The sequence below is a fragment of the Amblyomma mixtum genome, chromosome 5 (genome assembly GCF_055824585.1).
Source record: "Amblyomma mixtum isolate Tamu chromosome 5, ASM5582458v1, whole genome shotgun sequence".
Taxonomy (NCBI): Eukaryota; Metazoa; Arthropoda; class Arachnida; order Ixodida; family Ixodidae; genus Amblyomma; species Amblyomma mixtum.
Genome location: NC_143016.1, coordinates 71,327,375 through 71,346,186, shown reverse-complemented (window position 1 = coordinate 71,346,186; position 18,812 = coordinate 71,327,375). Strand labels below are relative to the sequence as shown.

General features: G+C 46.6%; 2 protein-coding genes across 2 annotated transcripts; both read left to right on the top strand.

Moving 5' to 3' along the window:
• The first annotated feature begins 3,514 nt into the window (after window positions 1-3,514).
• On the top strand, window positions 3,515-6,649 carry LOC149342609 (uncharacterized). The gene is made up of 3 exons (XM_089546820.1): window positions 3,515-3,700; window positions 5,100-5,278; window positions 6,436-6,649. Exons 1-3 carry the CDS (start codon window positions 3,515-3,517, stop codon window positions 6,647-6,649), a joined length of 579 nt encoding a protein of 192 aa, XP_089402946.1.
• Window positions 6,650-12,665: 6,016 nt separating this feature from the next.
• On the top strand, window positions 12,666-18,421 carry LOC149342608 (uncharacterized). Its single transcript, XM_089546819.1, has 3 exons — window positions 12,666-12,857; window positions 15,129-15,307; window positions 18,229-18,421. The coding sequence occupies exons 1-3, from the start codon at window positions 12,666-12,668 to the stop codon at window positions 18,419-18,421; spliced, it is 564 nt and encodes a 187-aa protein (XP_089402945.1).
• The last annotated feature ends 391 nt before the right edge of the window (window positions 18,422-18,812 follow it).

The following is an 18,812-nucleotide window of genomic DNA, read 5'->3' as shown; positions in this document are numbered from 1 at the left end:
AAAAACATCTGCTGTTTCTTCTGCTGTAGAAGCCGCGCTTCATACTACTGATTTTCACTGTCAAACGTGCGTTTTCATATGATATGTTTTCAGCCTGCGGGAGGGAATATTCGGAGATCATTGCGAGACTTGCTCCAACAATCGCGATGAAGGTGACGACAGTGCTAATAATTATCCTCGGTAGCTACTGCAGTCCAAGCGAATAGAGAGACCAGCGGAACAGAACGCGTGCACAAGAGAAGGAATTCTCACTGACGACGCTGGAGGCCTGGCTACCTTCTGCGCCAGTGCTACCGCCTTTACCTCCTGCAAAGCCTGATATTATTCGCACTTCATTTGATATTGACATCCACCAGAAGATATCATCAGTCTCTTCGGCCTTCAGAATCCATCTGCGGGCCACTGGAAACGAATATGCTAAATTCTCCAGACTGAACAGTGGACAGGTGGGTCATTTACATGACTTGGTTCGCCTTATTTCCCTTCAGCGGGGATAATGGCTCTATTGTTTTCTCGCCAGAGTTCACTCTGCAACCAAAACACCACAAAAGCAGGCAAATAATTTTGGACCAACATCATTTGATTCTTTTCGCTGCCAGCAACCTCCACCAGCACCCCCGTCTTGCGGCTCAGCTTACAGATTTCTACTGGTCGGCAGTCCCACAAAATCTGCTAAAAAAGAAGAACGCTCTAGTTATTCGTACTGCTGTTATTCATCTGGAATGTGCTTTGGTTCATCCTCGCATTAACCACCTTGTGAGTGAAAGCTGTAGCTTTGAAAAAAAAAAACTGCACGTCGTCCATGTGAATTTCGTCTCTTGTGCACGCGTCCTGCTCAGCTGGTTTCTCTACCCGGTATCATGCACTGACTGGCCCAACAAGCAACGCTTCAGAAATGGGTTTCTGTCATGTGCCTCAAGATAACACGCATGTTTCAAGCTAACCGTCCTTAGCTCCATTACTCTCTCCAAAATGTGGTCATTTCCTGCTTCATAATCCGCCTGAAATTCATTACGGACCACCAAAACGACACAAACACCCACCTCGCCTATTTCCGAAGACCAGCAATCTACTCTAATTCATGTGCATGCCGCTATCTACACCCGTTGCGGAAAACAAGGCTTTTCAAGGTAATTAGGGGAAGTGTACTGTTACTTTTTTACAGCTTCGTATCCTCACAATAGTTGTCTCTGACAAAAAAACGCATGCACAAAACAGATGAAAAACGCGTGGAGCACCATCATTTCCATTACTATGTTATTACAACTTTCAACCGCGGCCATTTTTTCAGGCAATCATTCCCTGCAAAAGTGGGACCGACCACGAATATAAAGACCAATAATGGGTGTTTTCGCGCTTTTCATAATCATCATTAACCAATTGCACGATCTGCACGTTCTCCAAGAGGCCAGGCAACACGTTCCTCGCGCCTTCTTCTCGTGCACGGCAGCCACTCTTTCGTCCGCTCCCGCAGCTCTGCACGACTACCTCCGCACGGTAAACGAAGCCTTTTTTTCTTTGGCCTATTAGTCCGTTCACTACATTCTGTAATGCCGAACGCCTCTTCTCAAAGGCAGCAGGGGGTGATCTCTTCGGTGTCAGCCGTTATCTTTCGCTCTGTCTGAAGCGATACGAGGATTCTCGGCTATTCACCTGTGCGACCAGCTCCCGTGGCTCGAAAGTGACCGACTTTCCAGCAGGAGTCAGGGCGCAGGCTAGAGATATTAAAATGCGTGCAATGGTGTTTTCGCGCCCCTCGTGTAGGAAAAAATTGTCTACGATGGAGCATTTCCGCGCGCATAGGTGCAACCCGCAGCGGATTTGTGCATTTGCGATGAGCAGTGCCAACCTGTCAATGGCAGTATTTTCTTCCGCAAGGCAGTGAGAAGAAAATGTTCATGATTTTGAGAGTCGAATGATAACGGAAGCGGACGCTCGCCCCTCATGGGCACCTAGAAACGCTTCGCAGTTCTTGATAAATTGCGAAGATAACCAATCAGCGGGCATTCAATGCGTTTCCTGATCGTAGTTGCTTGTCCTTAGCTCATTTATGAAACTAAGCGGTACCTGCCTTCCACAGTTTGCTGTCTTTTGCACATGCAAAGAATATGGTTACCTAGATTTTCCCCCGGTGGTAAAATTTCTAGAGCCCTTCACCACGGCGTCCCTCTAGCCTGAGCTGCTTCGGGAAGTCAAACCCCATAAACCATACGCTCGCCCTGCAGAAGGACGTGGGAATTACCAAAATTTGTCCTCTTCATGCTTCTTCATTGCTGACGTTATTATTTATGACGTGTATCTCTCAGAGCTATTCATGTAAATGAAATTTCACAGTGCTCAGCGCAATTATTTGTTCTTGTATAATTGTCATGTTCAAACGGTCAGCCTTAAGATACAGCAGATAAGCCTCCACTTTGTTCACCACTATGCATTATCGGCGCAACTGCACACAACTTTGTACGTTCTGACAATACTCAGTTTGAACATGTCTTCTCTAAACTTCTGTAAGATCCTGCTCTATGGGCCAAGACCCCAGCGTTGGCGTAAGCGGCTAGTACCCAACACGCAGCGGTCCGCAACGGAGAGTGACAAATTCAGAGCATTTCAAGGGTCAAGCACAACGGCATACGGGCCAGGATTGTTAGACAGCATTATAATTAGTTTCATTACCACCAGCATTCATGAGCACATTAGCACGATACCCCAGGTGCAAGGCTGCAATGCTTTCAAGTGACTGCTTGTTTATTCATTCATCCCTCTAATACCTTACAGCCTCTGGCGCTTGAACGAGCGTCGTCCTGGGTGAGCCACAATCACGTCCTTCCTTCCTTGCCAGCAGGTAAACATCCCAACACCGTCTCTTAAAAACGCCTTTTTTTCTTCAGTGTCCCCTAGATTCTCCACCTCCCTCCGACCGATTATTCTCCTTTCTGTTATCCCGCAGTTTCTTACGCTTGTATACATGGTATTCTTAAACACTCCAAGTGCCTCAGACCTCCGTAGTTCCATTTTTTGAATAAAAGTTTTATTGTAACACACTCAGTGCACGTTAAAGAACCCCAGGTGGTCGAAATTTCCGGAGCCCTCCACTACGGCGTCTCTCATAGCCTTAGTCGCTTTGGGACGTTAAACCCCATAAACCAACCAACCAACACTCTTTCAAAGCATGTTCTCAGTTCGCTTCGTTGCAAACAGCAAGAACAAATTGTGTATCCAGTGCTTAACTTTTGCATCTAGTATATCCCTCTCAAACATCCGGCCCTTTGCCCTGAAATTAAGGAGACGTAGGAAAAGAGTTATTTTCTCATTTTTGTCATCTATATCATATAGCTGAAATACTTTGTTTATCGCATTTTTTATTAATCCAGTCCACTGCCTCTGAATGGCGTCTTCTTTATTTGAACCAACAAACAGAACAACAGGCTAACTTTAAGGCGCTGCCATTAACTTGCACTGGCTCACCGCCCGACAAGGCTGGTTCAGGGGTTACTCACCATGCCTGACGCCACCAACGATGACAACGACGGAGGACAACGGCGGAGGACAGCGACCACCTTCTGAGGTCAACGGCGAACCAAGAAATGCACTGCTTTCGTCGGTTGGGCCCCTAGCCCCATTCAATCGCCTCCAGATCCAAGACGCGCACGTCACGCTTCTCTGCCCTAGCTCACGACCCAACACTGCCGGCATCGCTACGCAGGTAGGTGACCCACGGAACTGGGCCTCCAGTTCATTCGGTGCTTGCATGTTTGCAGCATCGTTACCACTTCATTAACGCTCAGCATTCCTATCACCATAGTCAAATACATTTTGTAGATGAAGGGTCGGGGCACAGGTCACAACACTTCATATTTGGTTATTTAGCGGATAACGCTAAACGACTGCACATAAATTCTCAGATATCTGACTTACAGAAATGATGACTAAATCTCTGTGTGCGGTTGGAATGAGAAATGCTGGCATCGTCGTCGTAGGTGTAAGACTGCACTGCTATTAACAGTGTATGTCGGTTACGTCGAATCAGAGGCGAAGGAGTAAAAGAACCACATCCACCTTAGCTGGGTTTCACCAGACAGGGCCGAACGTATACGAGCTGGAGCTTCCTCTTTGTCGCTTTCTCTCCCAGTTCTCTGCCTCGTCGCCGTCACGTCTGCAAATATTATTTTGCTCAATTTAAACAACTCTTCAGACAGAGAAATTTTTATTCGTGATCAGCGGATGGGCCTTCGAAGTCAAATGTGCAGCGGAGGCGTGCACCCTGATCTGAAAAACGCAGGTAACCTGAAAACATTGAAAGGAAACTAAGCATAATCAAAAATAACATACACACGACAAGACTCAAGGAAGGCAGGGTCATTATAAATACGACTAATAAGTTCAAAGAGTCGAATAATTCTCCAGAGGAAAATAGAGTACCCGAAACGATTTGGTCGATAGCCTGAAGCAGTGATCTGGAGGAACTGGACACCCCGCTGCTAACTATCCTGTTACCATGAATTGATATTCCGATTAGTAAGCAATGAATTAGACCAGAGCTAACTGCATCATACTTTATTGAAATGCGCTGCGTAATTTTAAATTGCAGGGTTCAATGAGGGAAGTGGAAGTCACTCTGCTGTATATAACTGCACTTTACGCGTAGGCAATGCGCCTCCAGTAGAGAACAAACCTATGGACGCGAACGTTTTACGCGTCCAAAGTATACTTTTAACCTCTGCTGTCCAAGGGAGGTGCTTCTACAGACTGGTCTATCTTTTGTAGCTATTTTGAATTACTGTCAACAGTTTATGTAACGCAGCAATAGCAAGAAAACCTCATTACTGCGCCGTATTGGCACGCCGCCTGGAATAGATATGCGCAGATTATTACAGGCTGTGTGAGCTACACAGTGCACTTCTAGATGGGAAGAAATTTCTTATAGATACCAAGACATTAAATTTCTTCGTTAAAGAAACGTTTCGTACATTGCCCATCTGGACAGAGAGAAACCAGCCAAACTACGAATGTGGTAAAATGAAATGGACTTGGGTCGCGGTCAACACAGCCTCTCCTGGTGTTTTGACCTCTTGTGACTTACTGAACCATTACTGCAAACGCAGGCCACTGAGATCATAAGAGCATCCACCGAACCTGGCCCGCACTCTACCGGAGCGGAAGACGGAGTAAACGCCAACGCCCAGATGTGCATCACCAGCGACGAGCTGCTCTCAGATAACCACCGCACCGAGTCGCTCAGGGAGCAAGTCAGCAAACAGCTCAGTGCTGATCTACGCTGCCGGTGAGTGAAGTTTGCCCCATGCCACTCATGAAAGTGGCAGAGGTCACGACGAAGCAACTTCAGTGAATACGTGTAGTAGGAAAAGCCGTGCCGCTCTCAACTACCTCAGATGTGTTCATATGTGCGCATGCATGCCTATATTAAACTTACGTGTACACGTATATGCATGCGCGCTTCGGTTCGTGTCTGTGTAAACATTATCTAAGAGAACAACAAGCAATGGTTCATTTTCATGTCGATCCATTGCTCGGGTAGGCGTTGTAAGAATACCTTGTATGCATCAGCAGAATTCTCGCAAAGCACGATCCCTTTCGATTGCGCACTGTTTCTCCCATTATGACTTCGCAATGCATTAGCAGATGCCTTGTTTTAAATTCGAAATTGATTGTGCTACAACAATTGCATGAGAAATTTGCGCTTTCGTTATTTGCCTGCGGAGTATACTTTTTTACATGCTTTAAAGGGAGATGCTACTCGAAGACACTTTTTCTTAAATACATAGACTAGAACAATGAAATTCTGGTTCCTTATATAAATTTTATGCTTATTTCAAATATACATTTCGTTTTATTGCAAGTTCCATATCTTTTGTTCCGTAGTATGCCAAAGTGCAAAACATGGGCTTTTTTGCCTCCCTTTTTACTAGCATTAAACTTTCATAATTACGACCCATTCATGGTTCATATTATTGTTTTTGAACGGTAGAATACCAAAAAATAAGTAAGAATAGTGCATAAAATATCATATACCCGCGAAAAATTGGTACTTAGGAAGTTTCCAATACCCAGGCCCCAGTAGGTGTTCATTTCAAATTTGTCACATATATATGAGCAATACTTAGATTTAAATAAAATAATGGCGTTCCTCACACCTTAGAGAAAATATGGGCAAAATTCCATCCAGATCCGAGCACGTAGGCTAAGATTTTGCGGCTCACAGTACCGTGACACCGTGTTTGCAACCCCATTTCTCTTGGATTTGTCCCTTCAAAGGGGAAGGCAAATGACATCTTCCTAGGCGTTCTGGCAGTCATCGGTTTCACCATTAAAATTGAAGAGCGATGTAATCGCATAAAAACGACTGAAGTGTGAAGCTTCTAAGTGTATACGTGTAAACTATACTGGTGTTCACAAGCACACGTTTATCGTGTTACGCAGGTGTGACCACATCCGGGCTGGCTGCTGCCTCCGCCTCGACTCCGAGCTCCGTGGCTGCGAGTGCGAGCAGCAGCACAGTGCATGGCCTGGCCTCATCGGCAATGCGACGAAGACCATCCGCTCGGCCTGCCCAGCCCTGGGCGAGTGGCGCGCGCTCCTCTACCACCTGGAGAATGAGACGCGCATCCAGGGCACGGCGCAGCAGCGCCGTTAGGCGGCCCCTTCGGGGTGCAGCCGCTGTATTTCGATACGAGACCACCAGCGGCCTGCACAACCCCGAGGTGCGGGCTCGCGCGGGCGTCGCTGCTCCGACACAGGAGCTCGTCGGACAGCGACAGTTCAAACCAGCGCGCTGCCCGCAGATTTCTTAATGGTCATACTCCGTCTGGACTGAGTTCTCATAGCACTCCTGGTGAAGCTGGAGGGCATCCTATATACCCAACTACAGAGCACAACTGCAATATCCTTGCTTGTTACTCTCCGTAGCAAACAAGGAAGATCCAAACATAATATTTATAACAAAATCACACGAAAACCCAGGCCGTGTTCACGAGCGCGATCGTGTGAACTCCGAGTGGATAGTTCGTGAACAGTGTCATCCGCAAGATGCTGTGTACGGAGTTACTGATAGTGCCAAAGGAATCACTGCCGCCTCGGACTGGCTTGCACCTTTGAAGCCAAAGCCATTCACTAATGACCCGCCTCACTCATGGACTCATGGCCCGCCACCAGCTCTAACCTATTTACAGCATTCTTGTAGTGCCCAATTCCGCGGACACGCGGTACGAGTGAAGCACTGACAGTTTCTGTGATCTGATTACTTTTCTCTGTTTAGGGCCATACTCCGCGATAATGCAGTCGAGGAGCTACGGGTACCTGTCTTTAACTTTCGCAAGCTACCAAGCTGTTTCTCGTACCCCACTGCCAGCTTGCTCGCCACATTTCGCGCAAAGCATCCTACCTAGTACGAGTGACTCAACCGACTAGAGGCGGTGTACGATAACTGGAGAACTTAATGCGACCTGTCACATCGGGACAATCTCCACGTGGATGAAACCTTCGTTCCCTTCGTTCTGCACAGTAGATATGCAACGCTGTGGCCGTAGCAGACGTCGGCACTGTTTCCTGGTCGCGAACTCTGGACTGGATGAGCCACGGCCGCTTGCAGTCCGGCTCGCGGTAGTAGTACTCTATGCACCCGTGAATTCATTGTTTGCGGGATGGCAGCAGCCCGAAGTCACTGTGGGGTGGCAGACATGGGTAATAAATGGCTTGTGGCAAGAGCTTGCCTGATTTGTGGTCGTTTTATTGCAAGTTTGCGAACAACTCCTTCAGAAGAATGCAGAGATAGCAATTTTTCATAGATTAGGCTGTAAACAATCATGAATGTCCTTGCTGTGCGCGATGTCAGAGCAAGTAAAGGACACAGGAGTGGCCCTACACATATATCTACTTTATACATGTTTTGGATCAGTTTTTCCAGTTTCCTTAAAATTGATGGCACATATCCACGGAGGGGGGGGGGGGGGGGGATTGGGCACGGTTTGGTGCAGGTCCAAACAGGAAAAAACATCTGCCTCCCCTGTAACCGAGAGCACAGTAAGAATGAAATGTTTACGGGCATAAGACATCGGTTGTAGATGGTACTAGTCAAAATCTTGAAATGGGTCAAGCGTTCACCACACCACACACACTGTGCACTGGTCCATGTAGACGCAATCGTTTCCTGTGTCTGGGGAATCTCTTCCGCCCTGCCTCGTCAGCTGTATCCGGTTTCTGTCAGGCTCCATTGCTCGGCTTAAGCAGCTGTGACGGTGGCGGCATTGAAATGCAGGACGATGAAGAAGCGTACGCGGACACGACGAGACGCAGGCCTGCCAAGAATGTATATGCAGCGCGTTCGAATACTCCGCGAGAGTGTGTACATCTGCCTGCCAAAGGGGGAAACGTCATGAGCTGAAGGCCCAGCGGCCGGTCTTTTACATGCGTGAGTGTGGGACCGCTGCGCCATCCTTGGGGACGGCGCGGAAGCAGTTTTTCCGCCCAAAGCCCTTCTCGCCATGGTGCTCCCCTCTTGCTCTAAGCAGCCCTTCCTCATAGACAGTCTCGTTAAATCTCGTACGGCGCCCGGATGCTCTCGTTTCAGCTCGCGGATGTGTGGAATTCGGTGCCCGGATGAGTGAAATTCAGTGCCCGGATGCTGGCTCTCGGTCTTGGCGGGACGTCACCACACTGCCGACAACCGGAGCTAAAATCATTTCATGCTTAAAAACTCCAGGTTTATATCAAGCGGCTCTTAACTATAGAGGAATCTGTGAAAAAAAAATAACTTTCAGAGATCTTGAGGAAATCGGAATAAAAATCGAGGACACAAAGCGGTGTGGATTGAGTCACTATATTTTAAAGCAATAATCAGGAATAAAATAATTTTGAGCGAGAAGGAAAGGCATGGAGAAGTCAACGCAATAATCTGCCGGTTTCAAATACTTTTCAAGAAGCTGACACACCTGCTTCAGGGTATGCCTTTAGACGGTTGCACCAAAAAAAAAGGAGGACGGGAAGCGTAAACGGCAGCCCTAATTCTGGGAGAGGATTTTGCAAAAACTGCATTCTTTGCCGTGCAAACCGCCGGCACTAGAGGATGAAATGATCTGACGTTTCAACATCCTCGCATGGTGCACATTGTTTCGACGCCGTAAACACAGATTGGCATAAATATAAAATAAGGTGAGGAATTCTGCAGCGCAACAGCGTTATGGAAATCTCACATTGCCTTTTTCCGCTGTACCAAAGATGGGCTCATGGCTCAGGTACTGGTGTATTTGGTCAGCAGGGTGAGGTTCGCAATATGGGCAACAGGCTCATTGATGGCTGACCTCGCTAAGAAATCTGCCATCAACTTTGAAGTAATACCACTGTGCCCTGGGATCCACTGAAAACGCAATTCTTTCACATGAAGTGGGACAAAGTACATTAAAAATAAGTACCCGAACTTTCAAGCGCTGCCAAGACTGACAGACAGTCCGATGGAATGACTACTTGAGAAATATTGCGGAGAAGTTTTTGAAGGTGAAACCAATAGCAAGAAATTCAGCAGCGAAATTTGGTGTACAATCAGGGACTCGGATACATTAACACCAATCTAGTGTGTAAAAATAAACACTTACTGCTGCTTTTTCGCCTTCTTGAGAGGAATCTGTGAAAATAACAGCACGGCTCGGATACTGTAACAGGTACTCCTGCAGGATACCGTTTACCACGCTGGCAGATAAGTTTTTAGCATATAGCGGTAGCGTATGGTTGAAGCAAACAGCTATTGCAACCTGCACATTGCTAACGAATTACATAGACCTAAGCCAGACTACAATTTTAGACAACAGGTGCTCTCTAAGGACAAACTGAGGCCGTTTGCAGAGCGGAAAATAGCCGCTCTAGAAACTGTCAAGTGGCCAGTAGCCCCAACACTGCCCGTTTAGGATTTCTTTTTCTTTGCACCTTATTCTGCCACCCTCTAACTTAACTAATACTCGGAGTTTTGTGCTGTTTTCATGGGGCAAATGTCTTCAAGGAAGAAATTAGGCGTAGGTGGTCTCTAGCGATCTAGTTCAGTACTTCTCCATTTGTGTGCGTATAAATCTGGAATTAAATAAGCATTTTGCCGATAACTGTTTCCCTAATAATGGGTCAAATGCAACCAAGCACATTTTTTGATATTCACTGCCTGTTTAGAGGAGGTATTCCGGGGCCTGAAATGGGAACAGTTGGGGATAAGAGTTAATGAAGAATACCTAAGTAATCTGCGATTCGCTGATGGCATTGCCTTGCTAAGTCACTCAGGACATGAACTTCAAAGCATGATCAATGAATTAGACAGGCAGAGCAGAACGGTGGGGCTAACATGCAGAAAACCAAAGTAATATTCAACCAGTTAACATGCAGAAAACCAAAGTAATATTCAACAGTCTAGCAAGAGAGCAGCAGTTCGCAATTGGTGGCGTGGTACTAGAATTAGTAAGGGAATATGTGTATTTAGGGCAGGTAGTGACAGCTGATTCTCTGTAACCATAACGCAGAGTTGTCTCTGTAACCATAACGCATCCATAAAAGAGAAGAAAAACGACTGAAGCACAACAATTTCCATTACAATGTTGTTATAACTTTCCACCACTGCCATTTCTTCAGCCAATCATTCACTGCAAAACTGGGACCGACCACCAATATAAAGCCCAATAATGGGTGCTTTCTCATTCATCATCATCATCATCGCACTACCAGCACGCTCATCACGAGGTCAGGCAACACGTTCCTCGTGCCTTCCTCTCGTGCGCGGCTGCCGGTTTTTCGTCCGCTCCCGCATCTGTTCAAGACGACCTCCGCAAGGTAAACGAAGCCTTTTTTCTCTGGCCTATTAGTCTCGTCACAGCCTTCCCTAATGCCGAACACCCCTGCACAAGGGCCACAGCGCGTTATCTGTTCGGTGTCAGGCTTTAGCTTTCCCTCTGTCTGAAGCGATACGACGGTTCTCGGCTTCGAGCCAATGCGTCAGCTCCCGTGGCCCGAAAGTGGCCGACTTTGCCGCGTCATTCAGGGCGCAGGCTAGAGATAATAAAATGCGAGTAATGCAGTTTTCGCGCTCCTCGTGTAGGAAAAAATTTTCTACGACGAAGCACTTCCGCATGGTTAGATGCAACCCAAAGTAGTTTGAGCGTTTACGATGAGCACACTGAGCAGTGCGAACTTGTCAATAGCAATAATTCTTGTGCGAAGCAACGAGAAGAAAATCTTCGTGATTTTGAGAGTTTCGAGTGATAACGAAAGAGGTTGCTCCCTTATGCGCTCCTAGAAATGCCTCGCAGGTCTTCATAAATTACGAAGAAAACCAATCAGTGATCACTCAATGCGCTTCTTGATCGTAGTTGTTTTTCCTTAACTCATTTATGAAATTAAGCTGCATCCGCCTTCCATTGTGTGCTGTCTTTCGCACATGCACAGACCGTGGTCACGTACTACATTTTCCCCACGTGGTATAAATTTCCAGAGCCCTTCACTACGGCGTCCGTGTAGCCTGAGTTGCTTTGGGACGTTAAATCCCATAAACCATAAGCTCTCCCTGCATTGTTGGCGTTATCCTTTAATGACGTCTACCTCTGAGAGCACTCCATGTCAATGGAATTTCACAGTGCTCTGCGCAATTATTTGTTCTTGTATAGCTGTCTTCTTGAAACGGTCAGCCTTAACATACTGCAGGTAAGCCTCCACTTTGTTCACCACTATGCGTTACCGGTGCAACTGCACAAAACTTCGTACGTTGTAACAATACTGAGTTTTAACATGCCTTCTGTAAACTGCTGTAACTGCTATATGGGCCAAGACCCAGGCCACGGTGGAAGATACGAACCCGGCGGTGGTGTAAGCGGCTAGTGCCCAACGCGCAGTGGTCCGCAACGAAGGGTGACAAATTCAGCACATTTCAGGGCTGAAGCACAACGGCATACGTGCTAGGTTTGTTAGAAATCATTATAATGATTTTCATTAACACCAGCATTCATGAGAATATTTGCCCGATACCCAAAGTGCAAGGCTGCCATTCTTTCAAGTGAGTGCTTGTTTATTCACTCATTTGTCTCATACCTTACAGCTCCTGGTGCTTCAGCGAGCGTCGTCCTGTACGAGCCACAATCCCGTCCTTCGTTCCTCACAAGCAGGTAAAAATCCCAACACCGTCTCTTAAAAACTCCTTTTTTTTCTTCAGTGTCCCTGCATTCTCCACCTACCTCTGACCGATTGTTCTCCTTTCAGTTATCCCACAGTTTCTTACGCTTCTACATGGTATTCTTAAACCCTCCAAGTGCCTGCGACCTCTGTAGTTCTATTTTTTGATGACAAGCTTTATGGTAACACACTCTTTCAGAACATGTTCCCAGTTCGCATCTTTGCAAACAGCAAGAACAAATATCGTTTGCAGTGCTCAACTTTTGCGTCTAGTATTTCCCTCTGAAACATCCGGCCCTTAACCGTGGAAGTAAGGAGACTTCACAAAAGATATATTTTGTCATTTTTTTTCAACTATATCTTATAGTTTAAAAACTTTGTTTAATTAAATTCCAGTGCCTCTGAATTGCGTCTTCTTCATTTGAACCAACAAATAGAATCGCAGGCTCACTTTAAGGCGCTGTCATTAACTTGCACTGGCTCACCGCCCGACAGCGCTGGTTCAGGGGCTATTCACCATGCCTGACACGACCAACGATGACAGCGGCAGAGGACAGCAATCGAACTCTAAAGTCAACGTCGAGCCAAGAAATGCGCTGCCTACGTCGGTCAGGTCCGTAGCCCCATTCAGCCACCGCCAGCTTCAAGACATGCACGACCCATTGCTGTGCCCCAGCTCACAACCCAACACTGCCGAAATCACGACGCAGGTAGGTGATGCACAGAACTGGGCCGCCAGTTCTGTCAATGAACTGCCAGCGCGTTTGTATCACCGTTACCACCACATATTTAACGCTCGACATTCCTACTATCATAGTGAAATACATTTTCTAGATGATGGGGAAGGGCACAAGGCTCAACACATCATATTTAGCTGTTTAGCTAATAAAGTTAAACGACTCTGCATAAATTCTAAATTGTCTCACTTGTACATATGAGGACTGAAGCTCTGTGCGTGGCTGGAGTAAAAAATTCTGGCAAAGTGGTGGTAGGTGTAAAACTGCACAGCTGTTAATAATGTATGTCCATAACGTAGAATCAATAGGTCAGGCGACAATGAACCACACCCACCTAAGCTGGGTGCTACCAGACAGGGCTGAACGTGCACGATCTCGAGCGTACTCTTTGTTGCTTTCTCTCCCAGTTCTCTGCTTCGTCTTCATGACGTCTGAAAATAATATTCTGCACAATTTGAACACTCCTTGAGACAGAAATTTTTATTCGCGACCCAATGTTAGGTCTTCGAGGACAGGTACGCAGCGAAGGCGTGCACCCTGATCTGAAGAACGTAGGTAACCTAAAAGCGGTTGCTTCGTTTTTTGGTTTGTGGGGTTTGACGTCCCAAAGCGACTCAGGCTATGAGGGATGCCGTAGAGAAGGGCTCCAGAAATTTCGACCACCTGGGGTTCTTTAACGTGCACTGACATCGCACAGTACACGGGCCTCTAGAATTTCGCCTCCATCGAAATTCGACCGCCGAGGCCGAGGTCGAACCCGCGTCTTTCGAGTCAACAGCCGAGCACCATAACCACTGAGCCACCGCGGTGGTGTTAACCTAAAAAGCGGTCATCGGCAACTAAGCACTAGCAAAATCGGGCAGACCCTCCAAAAAGAAAGGAGGGCAATGTCATTATGAATACGCCTGATATTGTGGAAGGAGCCGAATAATTCTCCACAGGTTTATACAGTACCCGAAAAAATTTGTCGCTAACGACGGAGGCAGTGATCTGGAGGAATTCGACACGCCAGTAACTATCATGTTACCATGATGATATATTCCGATTAGTCATCAATGAACTAGAGCTGAGGTCATTGCACCGTACTTTATTGAAATGCACTGCGTAATTTTAAGTTGCATGGTTCATAGTGGTTAGTGGAAGTCATTTCGCTGTTGTAACTGCACTTAAATTGCGCGAAGGCAATGCACCTCCAGTACCGACCTAACCTGCGGGGGCGGAAGTTAGACGTGTGCAAAGTATACTTTTAAGGCGAAAGCCTTTAATGGTTCATACTGTCGTGGCCAAGACGTGTTAGCAAATTTGTCCGCGTTTCAGAATGGTCGAAACGATCATGACGTCACTGCCAGCGAATTTCGACGGGTGTCCACCGAAATACGTGAGACAGTTAATGCGCAGTTTCCTTCCCTCAAATACAATTTTCGACAGGTGTCCACCGAGATATGTGAGACAGTTACTGTGTAATTTCCTTTCCTCAAATACAATTTTTATTTTCTTCATTATGGCCCCTCTTTCTTCTTTCACTCCACTTCCTCCCTTCCTGTACGGTGCGGTTCAGGTGTCCACCGAGATCACAGAGAATTACAGCGCTATTTCCTTTCCTCAAAAAGCGTTGCGCTCAAAGTGCAACGCATCGCGCCGAACGGGTGGTGTCGTTCCGTGGACTCCTGGCAGCGCTACAACACGCTGTCGCGTTCCACTCCTAAAGGCAAAGATTAAGCGTCATTAATTGGCAGTTAATTAATGCACCAACAGAATGTGAAGTGAACAATTGCGTAGCAGAATGCAGCACTCAGGCTTTCGCCTTTCACCACTTTAGCCGCTAAAGTTCCTCGTAATTTTTAACCTCTCCTATACGAGCGCGGTGTCCCTACAAACTTGTCTATCTTGACTACAATATTTTGTACCTGTATAGCCATACTACCAAAAGTTTATAGAACGCAATAATAGCAACTAAACCACATTTCAGCCTCTTATTAGCACGCAGCCTGGAATAGATGTGCGCAGATTATTACTGGGTGTGAGAGTTATACTGTGCGCGATTAAATGGGAAGCAATTCATACTAGATAACAAGAAATTAAAATCCTTATTTAGAGCCACGTTCTATGTATTGCCCATCTTAAGAGAGTTAACCAGTGCCACTTTGAATATGGAGAAACGAAACGGAGTAGGGTCGCTGTCAGAAGTTTCTATTCTGGTATTTTGACCTCTTATGACTAACTGTACCATTATTGTAAACGCAGACCACCGAGGTCCTAAGCACGGCCACCGAGCTTGCCCCTTACTCCCCCGGAGAGGAAGATGTAGTCAGCACTAATGCCCGGCTGTGCACCGTCATCGTCGAGCAGCTCTCAGTTCACCAGCACACCGAGTCGCGCAGCGAGCAAGTCAGCAAACAGCTCAGTGCTGATCCGCGCTGCTGGTGAGTAAAGTTCCCCGCATGCCAGTCACAAAAGTGGCAGAGGACAAAAACATCTTGACCTAAAACACGCTAAAATGACGAAACAAGCTCAGTGAATTTGTGTTCCAATCCCAATTACCTTAAATGTGTTCTGTGGGAAACTTGTCTAAGAGAATAGCAAGCAATTTCTCAACATAGCTTGGTCTAGAGCGTTCTAAGAATACCCACGACGTATCGGAAGAATTTTTCGTACTGCGCCGGGGGCGAGGCAGAATCTCCTTGCGCAGCTGCAATGGAACGCTGAGAGAACGCAGAGAGATGCAGTAACCGGAGCTTAACTCACATGTGATTTGGCTCGCGTCGGTCTCCAGCATATCCGTACAAGTATAAGGGGGTCACAGCAATGTTTTCATTAGCCTTCTCTTCCTCAGATATTTGTAACGTTTGTTTCATATACAGGATATATCTATGTGCTAGTGAATGCTTAAGGAATTTGTCTTTCGATCCTAAGGTTTTTATGAACAAAAAGCACACTTAAGGAATTTTGACAAATTAATATTGACTTTCAGGACAGGTGCAGACAGCTCGTGTTACTGCGATCGGGAACGACTCGTGGGTGATCATGGTGCCTCAGAGTTAGTTTTGTTACTGCGCCACAAAGAATAACAGCATGTTGTAAATCGATGATAAGCAATTAAAATGACAATCAATTTCATATCCCCCTTTTGAATAATGTTCCATCCACGACTGTCAGCAACAGTGCTGTATAATTTATGATGCTCTTTTGCGTGTTCGAGTAGGCTAAACGCTTAGAAACACCAAAGTGCTCACTGCATTTACACGTCGGGTGCACTTCATAGTTCAATCAAGGCACACCATTCGTGTGAAATATAAGGTGGGAAGCCTGTTATTTGGTCCTGTACACAAAAATGTTATTTTAATAAGCAGCCAGCCTGTTGGCCGATACATCTACTCGTTATACATAACCTAATAGCATGCAATCATGCATGCATTGGGAAGACGTCGTCAGCAGGGGGGTTAGGCTCTCGCATAACCGTACACCGTACTTGCAAACGCGACCCCTCTGAAGCCTGGTTCTTTCCTCCAGCTGCAAGAAGTTTTCTTGGCAGAGGACATATATGTTCGCTATTTGAAATAATCACGCACTTAACGGCCAGGGTAAGGCAACGTAATTGGAGGTCTGAGCGACGTGGAGTTTTTGCGAAGCTGTTGGGGGACAATTTCAAGCTTCCGAACACTCTCAACGAGGAGCGGATAATTTGTGGCCCTATGCTCAGCAATGCCTAAGCTTTCGCTGCCACTTCCGCTTGGAATCAATCTTTCACATAGCTCACGCCTCCTGGATCATTGTTGGCTTCGGCTCAGTTGTATTAAGACATAAAAAAGACAATGCACTCTTTTGAGATTCGACTAGTGCAGCGTTGCACGCAGTCGTATTGACCAGGTCAGCATATTTCTTGCACCTGATTGACTAATTAAAAAATTAAATTGGTTAGCTTCCTTAATATCTATATACGCGCAATTTATTTTACCTATAGCCTGCTGAGCTAGTTGAAAAAGGCTCGTTTAAGCTGGTTCCTTAACGGCAACTTTAACGTGGTTCCTTTTTTAGCCTTAAATATACATGTATTCCACGAGATTTAAAAATTTTCGCGTGACTATGCACTGCCGCATCACGATATTAGCCCCTCGAACGCAGTTCGATAAAAAAAAAACGGTAACACAATTCCGTGATACGTAATCAGGCCACCACTCACACCGATGATCCCTCGATTTGCGAGGTCCCTTGGCTTAGTTAAAATCATGATTCTGCAGCAGGCGCGAGAAAATGTTGCCGCCGTTTTACGTCATAGCGCGGATAACTTCCTGCTGTCCAATGCGTCCGCTTGAAAGCGTGAGCATCATGATCTTAGGAAAACTAAGTGTGCATGCTGATCGGTGTACCATCAGTTTGACCGGTGGCCCCTTTACTCACTGCGGCTTTTTGGAACCAAGTTACTTGGATCGCATTGTGTGGAGGGGGCTAACACAACGACACTGGAGCTCATCTTCAAGTGGCCGTTGTCAGACCTCTCGAATTTCATTTTAGGCCAAAAAAAAAAATGCGATGAAGATAATGGAACAGTTTCAGGGGTTTGTTGGTGTTCTATTGTTTCTAGAAGAGTAATTGAGCGTTTATTTTAGACGAGAACACAGCGGCCATAACAGCACGGGCGCTGTCATGACAGGAATGGCTCGTCCTGTCATGTCTGCATGTGTGTTCCTTTGAATTGGGTAGTGCTCAATTATTCTTCTACAAAGAGCGCTAAAGCTAGTTTAAACCGAAATTTATGAGCATGGTCAACATTTCTGACTGAAAATTTTGAGCCAATTTTGATGAATAATAGCTAACTAGCCTTTGTAAAAGAGCTAATCAGGCGCAAATTCTAATAATGCTGACCTGATAATTCATTCACAAAGCACGTTGGCTTTCGACCATATGACTTCGTAATGCAATAGCAAATGCCATGTTCGAAATTCGATATTTATTGACCTGCAGAAATTGCATGACAAATTTGCGCTTTCCTGCAAGCACCTTCTAATTTGCCTTCCTAGTATTTGTTTTATATGTTTTAAAAGTGAATGGGAAATGTGTGCGAATGCACGGTGTCGAAGGGAAATGCCTGAGACACGTAAGCTAAAATTTTGCTGACGCCCTATACCGTGACGCCCTGTTTGCAGTCCCGGTTTTCTTATATCATGAATTCAAAGCACCTTGTGTGCAAACGACTACTTCCTACGCGTTGTGGCAGCCATGGGCTTCACCCTTCAAAATTCAGGAGCAAAGAAATCGTATAACAACGACTGAAGCTGGCAGCTTCTAAGTGTACTCGTGCAAAATATGCTCGTGGTTACTAGCATACACTACCCGTGCCACGCAGGTATGGCCATGTCCGGGCTGGCCGACTAGGGTCCGAGCTCCGTGGTTGCGAGTGCGAGCAGCGGCACAGTGCTTGGCCGGGCCCCATCTCCAATGCGATGAAGACCAACCGCTCGGCCTGCCCAGTCCTGGGCCCGCTCTACCATCTGGAGAACGGGGCGCGCAGCCAGGGCTCGGCCCTGCAGCTCCGGTAGGCGGCCGCCTCGGGAGGCAGGCTGCTGTGTTTCGATACGAAACCACGGACGGCCTGCCATATCCCGAGGAGCGGGCTCGTGCGCGCGTCGCTGTTCTGACACCGGAGCTCGTCGGACAGCGACAGTTCAAACCAGCGCGCTGCCCGAAGATTTCTTAATAGCTAATTTCCGTCTGGACTGAGTTCTTCTAGCACTTCTGGCGAAGCCGGAGCGCCTCCTATTTACCCGACCACAGCGCATAACTGCAATATCCTTGTTTGTTACTCTACGTAGCAGACAAGGAAACATACAGGCATAACATTTATAACGAAATCATACGAAAACCCGGCCGTGTTCACTAGCACCAACATGTGAACTCCGAATTGACAATATACGAACAGTGTCTTCGGCA

Coding starts and splice junctions, on each gene's coding strand:
- LOC149342609 (XM_089546820.1), top strand. CDS start 3,515: ATGACAACGACGGAGGACAACGGCGGAGGACAGCGACCACCTTCTGAG. Junction 3,701..5,099: donor CTGCCGGCATCGCTACGCAG/GTAGGTGACCCA, acceptor CTGCAAACGCAG/GCCACTGAGATCATAAGAGC. Junction 5,279..6,435: donor AGTGCTGATCTACGCTGCCG/GTGAGTGAAGTT, acceptor CGTGTTACGCAG/GTGTGACCACATCCGGGCTG.
- LOC149342608 (XM_089546819.1), top strand. CDS start 12,666: ATGCCTGACACGACCAACGATGACAGCGGCAGAGGACAGCAATCGAAC. Junction 12,858..15,128: donor CTGCCGAAATCACGACGCAG/GTAGGTGATGCA, acceptor TTGTAAACGCAG/ACCACCGAGGTCCTAAGCAC. Junction 15,308..18,228: donor AGTGCTGATCCGCGCTGCTG/GTGAGTAAAGTT, acceptor CGTGCCACGCAG/GTATGGCCATGTCCGGGCTG.